General features: G+C 42.1%; 2 protein-coding genes across 4 annotated transcripts; both read left to right on the plus strand.

Annotated features, from left to right (window-relative positions):
* The first annotated feature begins 1,423 nt into the window (after positions 1–1,423).
* On the plus strand, positions 1,424–7,905 carry ctsk (cathepsin K). The gene is made up of 8 exons (XM_018764773.2): positions 1,424–1,491; positions 2,344–2,470; positions 3,365–3,487; positions 4,329–4,481; positions 5,336–5,554; positions 6,127–6,292; positions 6,600–6,708; positions 7,806–7,905. Exons 2-8 carry the CDS (start codon positions 2,345–2,347, stop codon positions 7,903–7,905), a joined length of 996 nt encoding a protein of 331 aa, XP_018620289.2. The 5' UTR covers positions 1,424–1,491; position 2,344.
* A 4,554-nt stretch (positions 7,906–12,459) lies between these two features.
* LOC108941877 (cathepsin S-like) lies at positions 12,460–17,046 on the plus strand. 3 transcript variants are annotated; one of them, XR_003797120.1, is made up of 9 exons: positions 12,460–12,696; positions 13,757–13,907; positions 14,071–14,193; positions 14,416–14,568; positions 14,908–15,132; positions 15,271–15,436; positions 15,608–15,710; positions 16,627–16,776; positions 16,974–17,046. XR_003797120.1 is itself a non-coding variant. In XM_029245985.1 (8 exons), exons 2-8 carry the CDS (start codon positions 13,785–13,787, stop codon positions 16,724–16,726), a joined length of 993 nt encoding a protein of 330 aa, XP_029101818.1. In that variant the 5' UTR covers positions 12,460–12,696; positions 13,757–13,784; the 3' UTR covers positions 16,727–16,857. The 3 variants fall into 3 exon arrangements, 2 of the variants coding, with proteins under 2 accessions (XP_029101818.1, XP_029101819.1); XM_029245985.1 differs by lacking the exon at positions 16,974–17,046 and having other exon boundaries at positions 16,627–16,857; XM_029245986.1 differs by lacking the exon at positions 16,974–17,046 and having other exon boundaries at positions 12,460–12,666; positions 16,627–16,857.
* The last annotated feature ends 227 nt before the right edge of the window (positions 17,047–17,273 follow it).

Genomic DNA, 17,273 nt, shown 5'->3' on the forward strand with positions numbered 1-17,273 from the left:
GCTGTAGTCCCCTTCAGCAAGGCACTCTCCCTAAAAATTATTCCACCACCAAAAGAAAAAAACTTTAATTATTATGTAAATGTTAAGTACTTAGTAGGCCTGCTTGCCTGAAAACCATACAGCCCCTCATTAATCGTTCCATTCTGTCCTTGCTGTGTCTCACTGTTCTGACTGGGATGAATAACCAGCTGTTTTCATGTGGGATTCTTTTTTTTGCCCAGCAAGAGCTTCTCATAAGCTATTTCTACTTTTTTTCAGCAATTACTTCATCACAGCAGCGAGCAGTGACAATGCCATGGCTGCCAGTATATATACTGTATATATATATATAACCACACACCACGCGATCAGGCCCTATATACATGAGGTGTGACGCATGGCCGTGGGACCACAGGAGATTGAGTAAGACGGGGAAGTCGCCAGGGGCCCGGTGTTAGACTAGTGACTCACACACCTATCTCAATGCCTGTATTCCTGTACATGCTGGCAGATTTGAGTGATTTTCATACATTCTTGCACTGATATGTAAATTGTAAACATCACTTAACGATAAACTCACCGCACCCGTCGGACAGCCAAGAGAGTGTCAGTCATAAAACTAAGAGAAGGTATGTGGTTCTGCTCACCTAGGTAACAAAAAGTTGAACTAAATAAAAGGAATCGGGGAAAAAAAAGTTGTTTAGCTGCTTGACATGCTGCTTAATTCTGTAACTGCAGCTTTATTATAATTCATAATGTAAAGCCGCTCCGGGACCAGTTATGTATGAACTTTAGGTTAAAGGACTGAATGGCGTACTTTTGTTTTAGGACTGACAGGACCCTGGGTTCTGAATAAGGGGAATATTTTCCAATCTATTTGATATCTAGGATCTCAGCATCTTTTGGGCTTCGGCTCATCGCCGAAGAAATGGACTATTCCCATTTTAGAGCATGTTTCCTTGTCATTTTCAAAACCGAATTCAATTGTTTTAAACCGAACACAATGGTATACGGTATTGAATCTGCTATATTTTGCATTGAATGAAAATACATGCTCGAAAAAACCGCACGTCCAACTTTTGTTCAGAGCATAATGCAGATAAAAGCCTGAATTTATGACAAGGTTTTAATAGGGTCTTAACCAAAGGCCCTTCTGCTGAATGGCTCCAATATTCAGCTGATTCAAGGTATTTCATAATAAAACACTTTGATCATTTCTGTTATGCTAACAGTGCTGTTGTTTTGCTTTCTGCACAAGGGGTAATTAATCCCAGGAGAATGTATGAACACTATGATGTCATCAAAGGATGTTGAATCTGCTCTTTGGGTTAAGTAACTTAACTGACTCCATATGGAGAGCTGCTTCCCTAAAATATTTTCCAGCCCCCAGGTTCTTGGTAGACTTCCTCAAAACTGCTCCATATATAAGGAGGTATCCCGCTGACCCACATTCAGAGGCAAACTCCTTCTTGAACACTTTTCTCCGAGCCTTCCGCACCGACTGAAAATAAGGTAGGACTTTTCAACATTTTTCTGCAGTTTGCAAGGCACTTGCCTCAATTCCAGACGATATGAGAGAGGATACGTCACAACAATGCAATGTTAAACATCCTTACCGTGTCAGTATTAACTAAGAACATTTCTTAACATTTATTTAATGTTTCAGTTTGCATCAGTTCAGTACAGGTCTTCTTCTTTGGTGCTTTGTGAGAAGAAAGTCTCAGTGCCAAATCTCGGAACACAAGGCTGGAAAACATTCAGTGCAAAAACTGGAAGCATGTAGGACTTCCAAAACGGAATACTATAAATATATTTTTTCAAAGGATTGAAAAACATTTTTTTCTTGTTCTTGCATTGACAAGAGATGTTGTTTTATTGCAATTATGGTCCAAAAATGTAACAAGGAATTGTATGGTAGTGGAAAAACAGAGCTTTATACAAAGCCCTTTTCTCTCAGTACTAAACACTGGATTAATGAAAAAAACAGTTTCAGGTAATTAACAGTAATGAAATATTCAGGTTTAAATTAAAACAACGTGTCAACAAGATCACAGCTTTTCTTGAAGAAAGATTTACGATTTGGTAAACAAGAGTAAGTAATGTTTAAAATGTATAAGAAATTATCTTGCCCTCTGATTAATTATATTTGTCAAATTAAGAACCGAAAAGAACGTCACAACTGCAGTATTGCATAAAAGTCCAACATGCAGAAGGAACGAAATTAAATATGGTATTCGCTGAACATGATGATGACTAATTTCCAGCTTATAAGTTTTGGTATTAGATTGTTTAGTTACGAATTTGTACCCCATTTCTTTTTTAAAAAGCCATATTTTATCAAATATTCTAATGGATTTTTTCCAGAATGCTACTGTGCGGAGGTGTATTGGTACTGCTGGCCTCAGCACTGGCCTGCCCCCCTGAGGGACTGTCGTTGGACACAGAATGGGAGAACTGGAAGATGACACACAAGAAGGAGTACAATGGCCTTGTAGGTCTTTTTGCAGATTTAACTCATTCCATTTCTATTCAGCATGTTATGCATTTTACATTTACATTTACATTTATTCACTTATCAGACACTTTACTCTAAAGCGACTTACAATGAACTCTATGTAGTGTTATCAGCCCACACCTTATTCACCGTGGTGACTTACACTGCTAGATACACTACTTACACTGGGTCACTCATCCATACATTTCAACAGTGTGTGCAGCAGCATCTGTACATAAATGGTGATGGAAGCGCAGAGACAACATTCGAACAAAAGGAAATTATCCTTCATTCAAACAGGGTATTATTATGCTTTAAACCACAGGCTTCATACCTTCAGCATCATTGTCTTTTAAAGTAAATTATGTGATTTTACTTTCATTATCTATTCTTTATCTAATGGCTTAAACAGTAGGTAAAAAAGAGCACATATCAAAACCAATTCAATGTTATTGAAATAATAGCCTATACTGTCATCCTTACTATCAAAACAATACGCAGAACAAATATTGTTGGGGAATATGATTTGAGGGGGATGCGGTAGGGCAGCGGGTCCTACTCTCCGCTGGGTCTGGGGTTCGAGTCCCGCTTGGGGTGCCTTGCGATGGACTGGCATCCCGTCCTGGGTGTGTCTCCTCCCGCTCCAGCCTTATGCCCTATGTTGCCGGGTTAGGCTCCAGTTCCCCGCGACCCCGTATGGGATAAGCGGTTTCAGGTGGTGCGTGTGTGCGAATATGATTTAGCAGTGTTTCTGCTTACAAAAGCATCACATGATTTTCTGTACACAATAATTCTGGACAAAAAAAACAGCCAGAAAATATGGTAGTGTTTGGTACTTGTTGTGCCTGAGGGTGGTGATACAGAACGAGACACCTGGTTGTCATCTGACAGGGTGAGGAGGGTCTACGGAGGGCTGTCTGGGAGAAGAACCTGCAGCTGATCGAAGTCCACAACAGGGAGTATGAGCTGGGCATGCATTCCTACGAGCTGGGCATGAACCACCTGGGAGACATGGTAAAGGACCATCACCCACCTGACCTGCGTGCACATGCTGGCAGCGTACATCACATTTATTGCACTGCACTAACAACAACGACAACAGTAGTACTAACACCTTACTTATTCCTACTGTATTAACATCCACCCAGGGTGAATTATCTAGCAAATACTGAATGTGAACACTGAGTGTGATGTTTTCGGGGCCTGCCTCATACTATGTTTCGAAAGATGGTTAAAAACATAAGATGAGAAATCGTAAAAGTGATATTTTAGGCTTAACCACAGGTTTTTTGTTTTAGTTTTGTTTTCAATCACGACTTTAATTTGGAATGAATGACGACCCAACAAGTTTGATGTTACTGGATCATGTTGCAGTACACCACCCAGGACAGCTGGATGTGCCGTATGTGCTGAATTAGTGTCCCATGTCTACATGCTCATAAGGATGTGGTCCTGCCGGGTCCAGTCATGTGCCTGATGTCATCACCTTGCTTATCACATAGCACAGAGGGCTGCCCATGTAGCCATGTAGAATTGCTCGTGTCCTCATTCGAAATTATCCTCAAATTTGAAAGAAAGTACTGTTGTGTATATAGATGTCACACAAATTTCAGAGAGAGCTTTAAACAGTAAACGGCACAGCATGAAGACGCCTCTATATACCAGCATGTGTAGGATCGCAGCAGGATTCATCAAGGCAGCTCTTGCATCTACCGTTGGAGCTGGGAGCACGAAAAGAAGAAATGCACCCTCAAACACAGCCCCATGTCGAATCGCGGCTCGGTATTTTGTCTGCCCTGGAGAGTTGACAGCTACACCCACACGGCATCTCAACGTGTCACTTCTCGCTCCTCAGACTGCAGAGGAAGTGGCAGAGAAGATGACAGGTCTGCAGGTCCCTCCTGTAAGGAATCGCAACGCCACCTTCGCCCCTGACAGCAGCCTGAAGCGACTGCCCAAATTCATCGACTACCGCAAGCTGGGCTACGTCACCCCAGTCAGGAACCAGGTCAGAGTTGCACAGAGGACACATTTCACTCCAGGCGCTCTCAGTTAGTCCCTCCTCAGCCCTGACAATCCCCACAGTTTCTAAACCTTCGCTGTATCACCTCCTGAAAATGCACCGAAACAAGGGTACTTTTAAGACCATATACAGGCAATACTTTCTAGGAAATGTTTGCATGTGAAATACATATTTTATGATGTCACCGTAATTTATTCTGGTGACGTTGATAATTGCTGCGCTCGGTACTGATTGCCCATTTTGGTCTGGTGCAATATTATTGTCGTTGTGAAAAGCCTTTAATTTGCCCTAAAAATGCTAAATTGAGCATGGACACCATCTGCGCTTCCTGGAAACAGGGCAGGATTTAGGTCCAGATTTAGAACACGTACTCCAAATTAACGTCGGGACATATTAAATTAGTGTTAATAGTGTGTTGTCACCAAAATTCTGTCCTGTCCTCTTCACCCGCTTATATTTGTCACTCATTAGTAAAAATCAACGATTTTTTTAAAGTTCATATTTTAGCTCTGAAAATCTCATTTATTTTTTGGCATTGAAAAGAGTGGTTCAAAAGTTGCCCCGAGTTATGATGTGTAATGGTAGGCCAGATTTTGAAACAGTAACATTTAACATTTAGGAAATTATTGTTTAAGAATTTTTAACGTCATTTTGTTTCTAGAGCTCCTATTTTTAAGGTGTGCTGTGCTCTGATGACCTTACTGTCGCCTCTACAAGGGTCTTTTTCTGGCCCTGGTGCCGCAATGAAACACAGTGCCAATTGTGACAGTGTGACAGCGCCACCTGGTGGCCGCAGCGGAGAACACAGCTCTGACACTGGTCTGTCCATCACTACCCAGGGATCCTGTGGCTCCTGCTGGGCATTTAGCTCAGCTGGGGCCCTGGAAGGCCAGCTGATGAAGACCCATGGGAAACTTATTTCGCTCAGCCCCCAGAACTTGGTGGACTGTGTAAGCGAGAACAGCGGCTGTGGGGGTGGTTACATGACCAACGCCTTTGAATACGTCAAGGAGAACCAGGGAATTGAGTCTGAAGATGCCTACCCTTACATTGGGCAGGTAAGCCCATGACTTGTCCTTGCAACCCTAGGTGTAATAAACAAATGTTACAGTTTAGACCTAAACAGAAATATGTACTCAAATTCTTCATATTTTCAGAATTACATATGCAAACACAGCCCATTATGTCACTGAAAATACACACACACACACACACATTGGCTGAAGCTACTTGTCCCAAGCAGGGTCGCGGCAAGTCAGAGCCTAATCCAGCAACACAGGGCACAAGGCCAGGGGGGGAGGGGACACACCCAGGATGGGACTCCAGTCCATTGCAAGGCACCCCAAGCAGGGCTTGAACCTTAGACCCATCAGAGAGCAGGACTCGGTCCAACCCTCTGTGCCACCGCACCCCCGTCACTGAAAACAGTAATTAAGAATTTGTCCTGAGTTATGATGCCTGATATCATATCTCACCTCACTCAGAATCTTACCTGATCTTACCCACAACTTTGTCATATTCCCTATCTTCTGCTGAGTTGAGTTCCAGCCAGCACTGCCTTTCACAGTGGTCCTAAAGTGATGATCGTGTGTGTGTGTTGTGCATTTGTGTGTCTCTCTGCACCCCACAGGAGCAGCAGTGCGCTTACAGCACAGCTGGCTGGGCGACATCCTGCCGCGGCTACAAGGAGATCAAGGAGGGAGATGAGTGGGCGCTGCATGCCGCTGTGGCCAAAGTGGGACCCGTGTCCGTGGCCATAGACGCCACTCTCTACAGCTTCCAGTTCTACAAGCGCGGTGAGATTCACAGCAGCACTTAGCCAGCTCTGCTCTCGCACTTTTCCTTTAGTCTTTAAATTCTAAAAAGCTTTCAGTGCCATCTCACTAACGTTATTCCATATAGAATTAAGTAGGCGTTACAGGCTCTTTTCACATTGACTCTAGAGTTTTTTTCTCCATTAACCACTGCACCACTACACAGCGCGTCCCTGTGGAAAAGCACGTCAGTGTCTCAGCGCTTCGAGCTGAGAGCAGATTGTAAGGAGGCTTAACGGGTTCCGCACGGTGTCTGCGGACTCCAGTCACCCTTTGCTCCCTTCTCTAGGTGTGTACTATGACCGCAACTGCAACAAGGAAGACCTCAACCACGCAGTGCTCGTGGTTGGCTATGGAGTCACCAACAAGGGCAAGAAGTACTGGATCATCAAGAACAGGTGGGTAGTTCTCTGAAGGGCACATCCAGGTGAAGGGAAACTGGAGCAGATGCGCAAGAGTTCAGAGTGAGGACCACTATCACTGGTGCTATGACCAGGAGCTCAAGGTGGTGGCACAGTCTATCAGTGCAGGAACAGCACATAGTAGGACCTGCTGGTCAGCAAAGCAAGTCACAGTGAAGAAAGGTGGAAGGAGAATTGGGATCCAGTGTCAGTGCAGGGCTCCTCATGACGGTGTGAGACTGGCAGTTGATGGTTTCCAGCCCCCATCACAGACATCCCTGAGGCTAGACATTGTCCTGCTGTGTGAAGCATCTCAGCAAGTCATCCTAAAGGGACTTGCAGCTGCTTAGGAAGACTGGAGGGAAGAGGCTAATGATAGAAAGACAGCAAAGTACAAGCAACTGGTGCAGCAGTGATGCTCAAAGGTTGGAGTGCAAGGTGTGTGTCCACTGAAGTAGGTTTCTGAGGAAAGAGGCTTTGAAAGGTGTTATGGAGGCTACAGGGAGGGCATCTAGATGACTCTGGATAAGGAGAGATCATCTGTGAGTTCAAGGTAGCGCTACCTGGATACAGGACACAGCTCGATCTGGGCAAGAACATCCAGTGCTGCACCACTCAAAACACTCAAACTCTCAAAAAATCACAGGTTATGTCACTGATTTAGTGGTCTGCTGCACTGTAAGATATACGATATACATTTAAAAAAAAATTTCTGGATGAAATATGGGGAGAAAAACAAGGATGTGACTTCTGCCTTTTTGAAGGAGTGGGAGCTGGTCGAATGGGACCAGGTGTGTTGATACAATTAAACTGATGTAATGCGATGCATCTGGTGGACTTCAAGGATTGTGCCCATGGGGTTGTGGCAAAAACAGATTCTCTGTCTGGGTCAAGTCATGAATTGTAAAGAAAACATCTCCCAAAAGGATAACTGGAAATGTATTAAAGTTTTAGAATATTTTTCAACTGGTCTCGGCTGTCACTGTACTGAAAACAACATTTAATTTTGCAGATGTAGCTGTGGCTCGTGCACTTGCTATACGTGCCTGCGGGCTGCTCTGTGTCTGATTTAACTTGTTCTCCATTTGTCGCAGCTGGAGTGAGCAGTGGGGAAACAAGGGCTACATCCTGATGGCACGAAACCGCGGCAACTTCTGCGGAATCGCCAGCCTTGCCAGTTTTCCCGTCATGTAACAGCCAAGCGAAGTCGGCAGCGTGATGAGATGCCAAGTCTCCCTGATGCTGCCTCATAAGGAGGAAACACGTGTGAGCAAATACATTTCTTCATGAACTGAGTCTTGGTCAGACTGCTCAGGTGTAGCAGTGGGACCCATAATGATGACAAAAAAAAAAGTTCCAGAAAAGACAGAAAAGCCAGAAAACACTGTTGTTGCCAATTTTGTGCAGCGTGAATATAGCGAGACTTCTGGGAATAAAAAATATCTTTAAAGCAATAGAGGGAAAAAAAAAGACTCAGATTTGAAATGTTTATGTCTCATTAGTTTGGTTTAATTCAGCACTGTGCTACTGAAACAATTGCTTTTTAAATTTTATTTACTGCAAATAAAACCAAAGTTCACAAATGAAACGTCTTGCTGTGTAATCAGTGTTACAGCAGCGGAACCATTATAGCAGAGTAATTTTTCTAGAGAATAACTGGTTTCATTTTTTTTAATTTCTCTTTCAAAATTGAGTGAGGATGGATACCAATATGTAACTTAATATCAGTATTATCCTTATTTCTGCCCCATACATTATACTGAAGTGTCAAAAGGATCCCTGTCAAACACATTCTCCTGTGATCACTGGCTTTAAAATGCCCATATGATTCACTGAATTTGTTATTTTCTGTATATCATTCAAAAGAAACAAGACCTGGCATATTCAGAGGCAAAGCAGGTCTTGAACCTTTCCCCCACAGGAAAAGAATCAATAAATAAACCGATGGCAAAATAATACAAAGAGAAAATGATAGTAAAACAACAAATGAGGGGAAAAAGGAGCACTTGCGTGTGTGTCATTTTGAGGAAGTTCTAAACATGAGTGTCTTAAGTGTGGATTTAAAGGTGCTTAGAGAAGGAGAAGGAGAATCCCTCAGTCCCAGCAAGAGAATTCACCCTTAAGTGTGTAGCAGGAGATGCCTGATCATCTGAGGAATACAGCTGGGCTTGAGGGACATGTGAGGGATAAGACTCAGATGACTGTAAACACTGAGGTGAGGAACACGCTGACTGCAGCTCGGAGGATGCAAACATAACAAGCCAAGCAGCGCTTTATAGGTAAGCATGAAGAGTTGAAGTCAAACCACATCTGTGCAGGAAGTTATGCAAGAGGATTAAAAGACGAGTGGTATTTTGACAGCCTAGGGTTCCGAAGCAATCTAAAAATCTCGCACAGCTAACTTAACATAGACCCTTTTGTGCCTAGTCCTTCAAGTTGAGTTGTGGATTATTTCTTCTGGGTTCAGTCACACAGCTCAGCGCGATTCAGTTCGGCAGCATCCATCACAGTTTGCGTTAAAGGATTAAACAAGTTCTAAAACCCCTCTGAAATTACAGACCAGGAAGCATTTTGCTCGTGCCAGTAAAACTTCTGCAAACATAGAATATAAATATATAATGAGCTTTTAAAACGGTGGTTACATTTCTTTTTCTGACTTACGATGTTTAATCTACCACCAAACATGTTTATTGAACAGAATGTTGGCTCCTTCTGCATGTGAAAAGAGCCTTTTTGTTCTCTGCATCTGAATGGAGAGTAAACAAGGTGGAATATGAGCACACCTCTTGACTTGATGTGTTTTGATCTTATCCTCGCTACAGTTCCTTGTTTCACTTCCTTCTTTGACAATGAGTCGAGTACTAGGCAGCATAATCCTTTGAGGAGGCCCCGATGCGATGGTTTCCTTCAAGGAAAGCAAAGCACTTCCTCGAACGGCACGTCCATGTCCGTGTTACCGGCGCACGTGACAGCACTGCACTTCATTTCATTTCGGTGTTGAGCTCAGTGTGCTTTGAATTCGAAATGGATCAATGAACAGGCAAGCTATGATAACGGGAATTTAATGTGCACAGAGGCGTTAACCCTAAATGAACAGAAAATGCAGTCAGTTGAAATCCCTAGATGTAGTCAGAAAGGAGACAATGACCGGCACACGTTTCTCGGAATGTAAAAATGCTCGTGCTGACAGTAATGCCAAAGAAACACCCGTATGCCACACCTTATGCTTTCTGCTCACTACACTCATTTTTCAGTTTGCATAGATTCAGCTGTGACTTCTCGATCATTTTGGAAATGAAGTAGATCATCTGCGTATCTGTTTTAACTTTCTTTTTCTCAGTTATGGAGGGGGAACAAGGGCTACATTCTGATGACACGAAAACCACAGCTTTTTAAGAAATCACCAGCCCGGCTAGTTCTCATGTTACGTAACAGCCAAGCGAGATGGGAAGCGTGACGAGGCACACAGAAGAGGAACCTCGTGTCACTAGAATAATATTAAACACAATGAGTCTTGGGTTGACTTTGGGAATGTAACTTTTGCTGTAGTCAAATGAAGAATAGCATGACTTTATTATGGCCAAGTCTGAAATGGTTCATATTGTTGTGCAGTGTAAAGGAAGTTAAAGAATAGAGGACCTCCATCTAGAAACAGTATACAGCATGTTAAACATTTCTTGGTGACGTTGTGTTTCAGGGGTTCTGAGGATCCCTGAGCAGTGGAAAAAATATGATCTGAGTCAACTTTTATTATTTTTCAAATACTACGTTTGAAGAAAAGTAAAGGCGGCTTTCAGACCTTCTGTTACCAGTTATTTGGTGCGGTGGCGGATCCGGCATAGTATGGGGAGCTATGACCTGAAAATCATTGAGTATGTTCATTACCCCCTATGGTTGTACAGTACCATTGTGTATTATGCACATTTGACTTACATCACCACAAGCTGTGTTTGTGTTTTCAGTGTGGAAATTCTGGGTGGCACAGTGAGTAGAGCAGCTGTCTCACAGAGTCTAGATGGTGTGAGAAGGTGTGGGTTTGATCCCTGCTCAGTCTGTGTGGAGTTTGCATGTTCTCCCCATGTCTGTGTGGGTTTCCTCATATAGTCCCAAGAGTGTGTTCCAGTGATGTATGGATGAGTGACCCAGTGTAAGTAGTATATTTAACGGTGTAAGTCACCTTCGTGAACAAGGTGTGTGTGGGCTGATAACACTCCACAGAGTTCATTGGAAGTTGCTTTGAAGACAAATGTGTGCCATGTAAATAATTTCTGTCATTGAATAATCCACTGAATGCATGCCTGGTTGAGCTCCCTGTCTCAGGTGACTCATGATCTGCATTTCAGTAACAGGAAGTGCAAAAGAATGAAAAAGAAAAAAGCTGATTAATTACTAGGATGACTGTGGTGCAATAGGAAGCACTGGTGCCACATAGCTGCTGGGTTGTGGGTCCGAATCTGAATCTGTGTGTGTTCTCTGTGTACGTGTGAGTTTCCACTGGATACTCCAGTTTTGTCAGTCTAAAATATGCATCTCAGGTGATTGTGAATCCAAATACACAAAGTGTGCGTGAGAGTGTTATTTCCTTCTGATGAACTGACATCTTATCCTGGCCCTGGTATAGGTTCCAAACTGTAACCAACTTGTCATACAACTAGTTAGTAATAATGGGTGAATGGTTATTACAATGTGTGATTTTTGGCTTTACATCAGTTACTCAGTGTCTGTGGTGGTTACTCTTTTTTCCTAATCAGTAGATTCGAAGCCTTTACAAGCTATGCAATGTTCATAACTCATTGAGGGGGAAAAAATTAATACTGCTTTCATGACACCAACAGTGAAGTTAAATGCCCTCCATGGCTTACAGAGGCCTCCACAGTCATCAGACCCAACCACTGGAATTTTATAGGACATTCTGAAACACCAGAAATTTCCTCCGCCCGCAACACCTCGCTTATTTGATCGGGTGAGAAAAGGTTTCTTTCCCGGTACCTTTTAGTACATAGATCATCATTTTGTTTGCTTTTCTGTAATTTATCCATCTTGTTGACATTGAGTTACTTTCTCTGCAGGTGGTTTGCAGGTTGTACGCTGGTACACTGACCAGTTTACAACATGCAGCAGTTATTAAAAAATAATTTGCCTGTATTGCTCAACTTCACATTCCTCTGCTGGGTGCAATTAACAGGAACAAGAAGTGCAACGAAGAAGATTTAAAGAATGCCACAAACTGCTATCACATGACCAAAGGACTTTGCTGGACTTTTGCTTCAGGGCAATGCCAGTTTAGCTTAGTCACAGTACTTATACCCACAATAATTAGAATAAAAGTCATTATCATCTAGAGCTACATTGAGGACAAAGCCATGATGATTTCTGACATGTGTAAGGTATTGAACAAAGTTTTAGGGGAAAAAAGAGAACTAGAGAAATTTGGATAATTTTATATAAATCCTCCATACCTATTTATATCTACTGAATGTCACCTTGTCAGTCCTGTTATTAATAATGAATAGAAATCCTTTGATGTAAATGGATTACATCTGCTTCAGTCCTCCTTTGCAATCGCACAGGAAGAATCTTCACCATTCCAGTGATGCTGAAAAAGCATAAACCGTATGCGCACCCCTTATTCAAAAAAAGGTAAGTGTGATCGATCCTTAACGCAGGAACAGCAGTCCAACTGCGTACTGCAATGCATGCCTGCTTTCGGCACTCTCGCGAAACGCGTGACATTTGTCTACCTTGTGTCACAAGGCGGAGGCAAGGAAATAAGAATAAAAACCAAGTGGAAAGCGAGCCAGAAATAGGCAGAGTCACATGACGGGGCGCATACATACATGCACACTATAAGCGAGGTGTTGCGGGCGGAGGCACCACCTGAGCCTGAGCGCCGCGCGCGAGCCGAGAACGTGCAGCAGGAGGAGGCTGAGCGCGAGCAGGAGCGGGAGCGGCGGGGTGAGCGCGCGCACGCACACACACATACAGGTGAGCGCCACACTCGAGATACTCCTGGGGAAATGAAACACTAGCCTCAGCTCAGTCACTTCTCTCCATTTTTCTAAAGTTCTCCTGCCGTACCGATGATGTACACACGGTGTTTTTAGTTTTGGTTCTGCGCTCAACTTCCTCCTCCTCGTCTCGTGTGGTTTCGAGAGAGAGAGAAGCCCGCCGTGGCTGCGGAAATAGAGACCTGTTTTGTTTCAACTGTAAAAATCAACAACCACAAACAAGGTCTTGACCTGTATTCTCTTACTCAATTTTCTCACCCTCTATATATATTAAAAAAAAAAATGTTAGGGAAAAGTTGTACAAGAGAGACAGTAAGTACTACAGTAGCCTACTGTTACTGTAGTACTTACTTACTGTCTCCTGTACAACTTTTCTCCCTTTGTTGTGCAGCTGTTCCACTTTCTGTAGCAATGGGGCATTTCGTGTCGAAAAGAACATGATCATCATGCTCCCCGATGATTGAAAACTCACACAGTAGCTCTTCCTCTTTTCACACAATACGTTATTCTGATTTCCCCCCCCCTGCGATCCGATTCCTCTATTAAAAAAGCAGTAGCAAAAGAATTCCTAAAGAAAACATTTGTTTTCACATCTGTGTTGTTTACCCGCGGTCGTCGCCCCGTTTACTCTCAAATCGTCTCACTTTCTGGCTATACTTTCGTTTTTATTAAAACTCCGCTGAACATGTCCAAGTTTACAACATCATTTATGTTCATGTGCTGTAATGCAGAGAAGAGTTGATGAAAATGAAGGGAAGGGAGAGATTTAATCTGTTACTGACAATAATGTTTTGGAAAAGGGTTCCTCACTCTTCTACCACCGTTTCTTCACACACTGTACACTTATTGACTACAATGATATAATATTAATCAGGTGTATTCTCTTAGGAGTGTAAAATAGTAGAGGCATTTAGTTGGGAACAACACAGGAAATTACTTTCTCATGACATTGCAATGAAACCAAAACTAGAACATAGGATAGACAAAGAGGACTAAAAATGTGAAATATTGTGTGTGTGTCCCCTCCATCCCCCCAGAGCACGAGGTTAAGGTTTAAGTTCCAGCATGATGTTGTGGAGCCTGTTCTTTGCACTGCTTTTTGGAGCAGCGGGTGCCCTGCTCAGCGCAGACCTGGACCAGCACTGGCACATGTGGAAGGGCAAACACAACAAGTCTTACCAGGACCAGGTAAAAGTGTCTGAATGTGAACCAAACTGAGTCGTTTCGGTAAGCGTATTAATTTTTGATTGGACTCATCAAGAGGACTGAATTCTGGACATTTAGCTGGGAACGCTGTCCTACCGTGGTTTGTATTTGCAAGGTATAAAAGCTACGCTCCCGTTTGAAACAGGTTGATGAGCTGAAACGACGGCAGATTTGGGAGAAGAACCTCCAGGTGATCACTCTGCACAACTTGGAGGCCTCCATGGGGATGCACACATTTGTTCTTGCCATGAACCACCTTGGAGACTTGGTGAGTTCTTGCTGTGTTGTGTGCTTGTGAGCAACCACCACTGCAGACAGTTTAGATGTCCTCATTGTCTACCTTTACATTGCATACTTGAACCTGAGCCTTCAAAATCTACCTTAGCAGTTACATTGTATAAATGTTTTTTTTTTTAATGTATGGCATGTTCCTTTCTCATTTTTACACATTTTTAAGGTGTTTCAACTTAAACTTATCACCTCTTTTTAGACTCCGGAAGAGATTTTAGCATCCCTGGCTCAAACTCGTGTACCTCTAGATCTGCACAGGGACTCATCTGAATTTGCGGGATCTTCTGGAGCTGTTCTTCCAGATTCTGTTGACTGGAGACAGCAAGGCTATGTGACTGATGTGAAGAATCAGGTTGGGAAATGCAAGCAGTTCTACTCAGATAAAAGGGATTTTACATTTTCTGCATAAAATAATACGTATCATCATGGTTGCAGTTTAAGTTGAAACTACAGTAATGATGTTTGACTGTCAACTTTGATGAATGTGTCAACAGTAAACTGCTAAAAGAATGCAGCTCAACAAAGTCTACAATTCTCAAACTGCTTAGTATCTGTTCTTTCCTTTTGGTCTTCAGTGACTTTTTTCTTGTTGTAATATAGATGCATCTTTGATTCTTAAGAGTGAATGATTTGAAGAGACCACTGAACCAAATAAGTGTACAGAAATCCATGTACTTAATATTTTGTACAGGGATCATGTGGGTCTTGCTGGGCTTTTAGTGCAGTGGGTGCACTGGAGGGACAGCTCAAGAAGACTCATGGGACACTGGTTTCCCTAAGCGCTCAGAACCTGGTTGACTGTTCCTCTAAATATGGCAACAAAGGTTGCAGTGGAGGGTTCATGACTCAGGCTTTCCAGTATGTCATCGACAACCAAGGCATTGACTCTGATATCTCCTACCCTTACACAGGACAGGTCAGTTCATTAGGGCTGATATTTTTAAGTATATAAAAAGTTAAAAATTAGTTTTTAATAATTAGACATGCATTTTATTACTAATGTGTCCAGTTGTGTGACAGAGTTGCTCCATACCATCTTCCATTTCACTTTCAGAATGGGCAGTGCATGTATAACCCTGCCCTCCGTGCTGCTAACTGCTCTAGTTATGGTTTAGTGGCCCAGGGTAATGAAGACGCACTGAAATACGCGGTGGCCACCATTGGACCCATTTCTGTTGCCATTGATGCCACCCAACCCACATTTGTGTTCTACCATACTGGTATGTGGAGGAAACTTCCCAGATATGAACAAAGCAGTTATCTTCGATGTGCTTGTGGATAATAGGAAGAAACACTGTTTACTTTTAAAAAGGTTGTTTAAATTTTTTTTAAATCATAGAATGAATAAATGATAAAATTTGCTTATGTCTGGTTTTAAAAATTGTTTGCAGGTGTATATGATGATCCCTCATGCAGCCAGTCAGTAAACCATGGAGTGCTTGTAGTGGGTTATGGCACAATGAATGGTGTGGACTACTGGCTAGTGAAGAACAGGTATGGAGAACATGGAATATTTATAGCCTGTAAAATCAGCAAAGTCTTATAAAAAATGAAGTCATTTATTTGAAATAACCACATTAAGTCAGTAAACTTTGTAGAGCTACATTATAACATCTTAATATTTTTTTTCTGTGAAGTGTGACATTTTATAAAGGAAGGGGCCTGGGGTTCACATTTTTTATTTATGTCTTCTTTTCTTAAACACTGTAAAGCTCCTCTTTATCTGTCTGTTTTTTTAATAAGTTCTGTGATTCAACAATGCCAAAGGTTTACTTTAATTTTTGAAAATTACATGCATCTCTAGAGAATTGTCCACTGTTTTAGTTTCTACTTGAAATTCCCTTGTCAAAATGAAAGGTTATAGTACACATGATTCAGGGTTGAAAATTTCCCTGTTTTCCACATCTAACAATACTCATTGTAGTTTCCAGACCTGTTGATTTAAAGTTGACCTGCAGGGAAGAAAATAGTTTTAAGCCCCCTCTATATTAGGATGTACAGTACCATTCTCACAAAGAGGAGGCTGCCTGAGACACAACTCTCACATGCTGACATGCCTGTGGTTAGTGGGTAAAATTCTGATTTAGTTGTACGTGACACTCATGCATGCTGTTTCCGCTGCGTGCAGAAGATTGTGAGATCTTTCACAGTCAGTTTTGTTATTGCACACATACATACAGGAAGCCTAGATTAAGTAAGTCTTCTTCAGAGGGCCAGTTACTGAATAATTGTTTTCTATCATATCTCCCATTGAAATGATCTATAGTGGACTTTTCCCACCATTTCCCTGTTTTTAATAGGCTCCATCATAGGTTTCATTACTTGTTCATAAATTGATTTCTGTTTTGCTCAAGTGTTTCTTGTACCTATAACTGCTTAACTGCCATGTTTTATATCACATTTCTTTCAGTTGGGGGACAGGTTTTGGTGACCAGGGGTACATTCGAATGGCACGGAACAAGAATAACCAGTGTGGGATTGCCTTATATGGCTGCTACCCTATAATGTAACTGAATGTGCATGGGAATGGTTAGATGTACCCATGGGGAGCTACTATTAGGTGAGATGCTCCAGCATAAATTATGCTGATACTCTTAATACTTTATTGATGCACTTTCATATGAATGTACAGTTTTTGGATTTTTACAAATGTACTGTATTTTTAAGCATGTGGAAATGAACTATAAAACTCAGTACTGTACATCAGAAATGTGATTTAAAAAACAAAATAAAGGTTTGAAACATTTGTTCATCCAGCATTGAAATTACTGCGCAACGATGGCCTTGGTGTGTAAGTGCACAGTTATGGACCGGAATCATGTACAGGACAACAAGTCTGAGACGCTGGACAATGTGAGCAATGTGAGTCCTTTGAATAATTATTCCAAAAAAAAAACAGGACATGAAAGTAAGAAATGCATAGCATAGAGTTTTATCACACAACGCAGTACAGTAGCACTGGACACCATGGTAGTTATCGCAGTCATCAGCAGCTATCGCAGTCAGTGGTTAACACAGACTTGACAAGAAAGTTGTCAGACTGAAAAAAATCATGTA

Source organism: Scleropages formosus, chromosome 18 (assembly GCF_900964775.1).
Source record: "Scleropages formosus chromosome 18, fSclFor1.1, whole genome shotgun sequence".
Classification (NCBI taxonomy): domain Eukaryota; kingdom Metazoa; phylum Chordata; class Actinopteri; order Osteoglossiformes; family Osteoglossidae; genus Scleropages; species Scleropages formosus.

Excerpts from the sequence above, each read along its gene's own strand:
- ctsk (XM_018764773.2), top strand. The coding sequence starts at position 2,345 with ATGCTACTGTGCGGAGGTGTATTGGTACTGCTGGCCTCAGCACTGGCC. Across the intron at positions 4,482-5,335 it reads TCACCCCAGTCAGGAACCAG|GGATCCTGTGGCTCCTGCTG; the intron begins GTCAGAGTTGCA and ends ATCACTACCCAG. Across the intron at positions 5,555-6,126 it reads CCTACCCTTACATTGGGCAG|GAGCAGCAGTGCGCTTACAG; the intron begins GTAAGCCCATGA and ends TGCACCCCACAG.
- LOC108941877 (XM_029245985.1), top strand. The coding sequence starts at position 13,785 with ATGATGTTGTGGAGCCTGTTCTTTGCACTGCTTTTTGGAGCAGCGGGT. Across the intron at positions 15,437-15,607 it reads ATTTGTGTTCTACCATACTG|GTGTATATGATGATCCCTCA; the intron begins GTATGTGGAGGA and ends AATTGTTTGCAG. Across the intron at positions 15,711-16,626 it reads TACTGGCTAGTGAAGAACAG|TTGGGGGACAGGTTTTGGTG; the intron begins GTATGGAGAACA and ends CATTTCTTTCAG.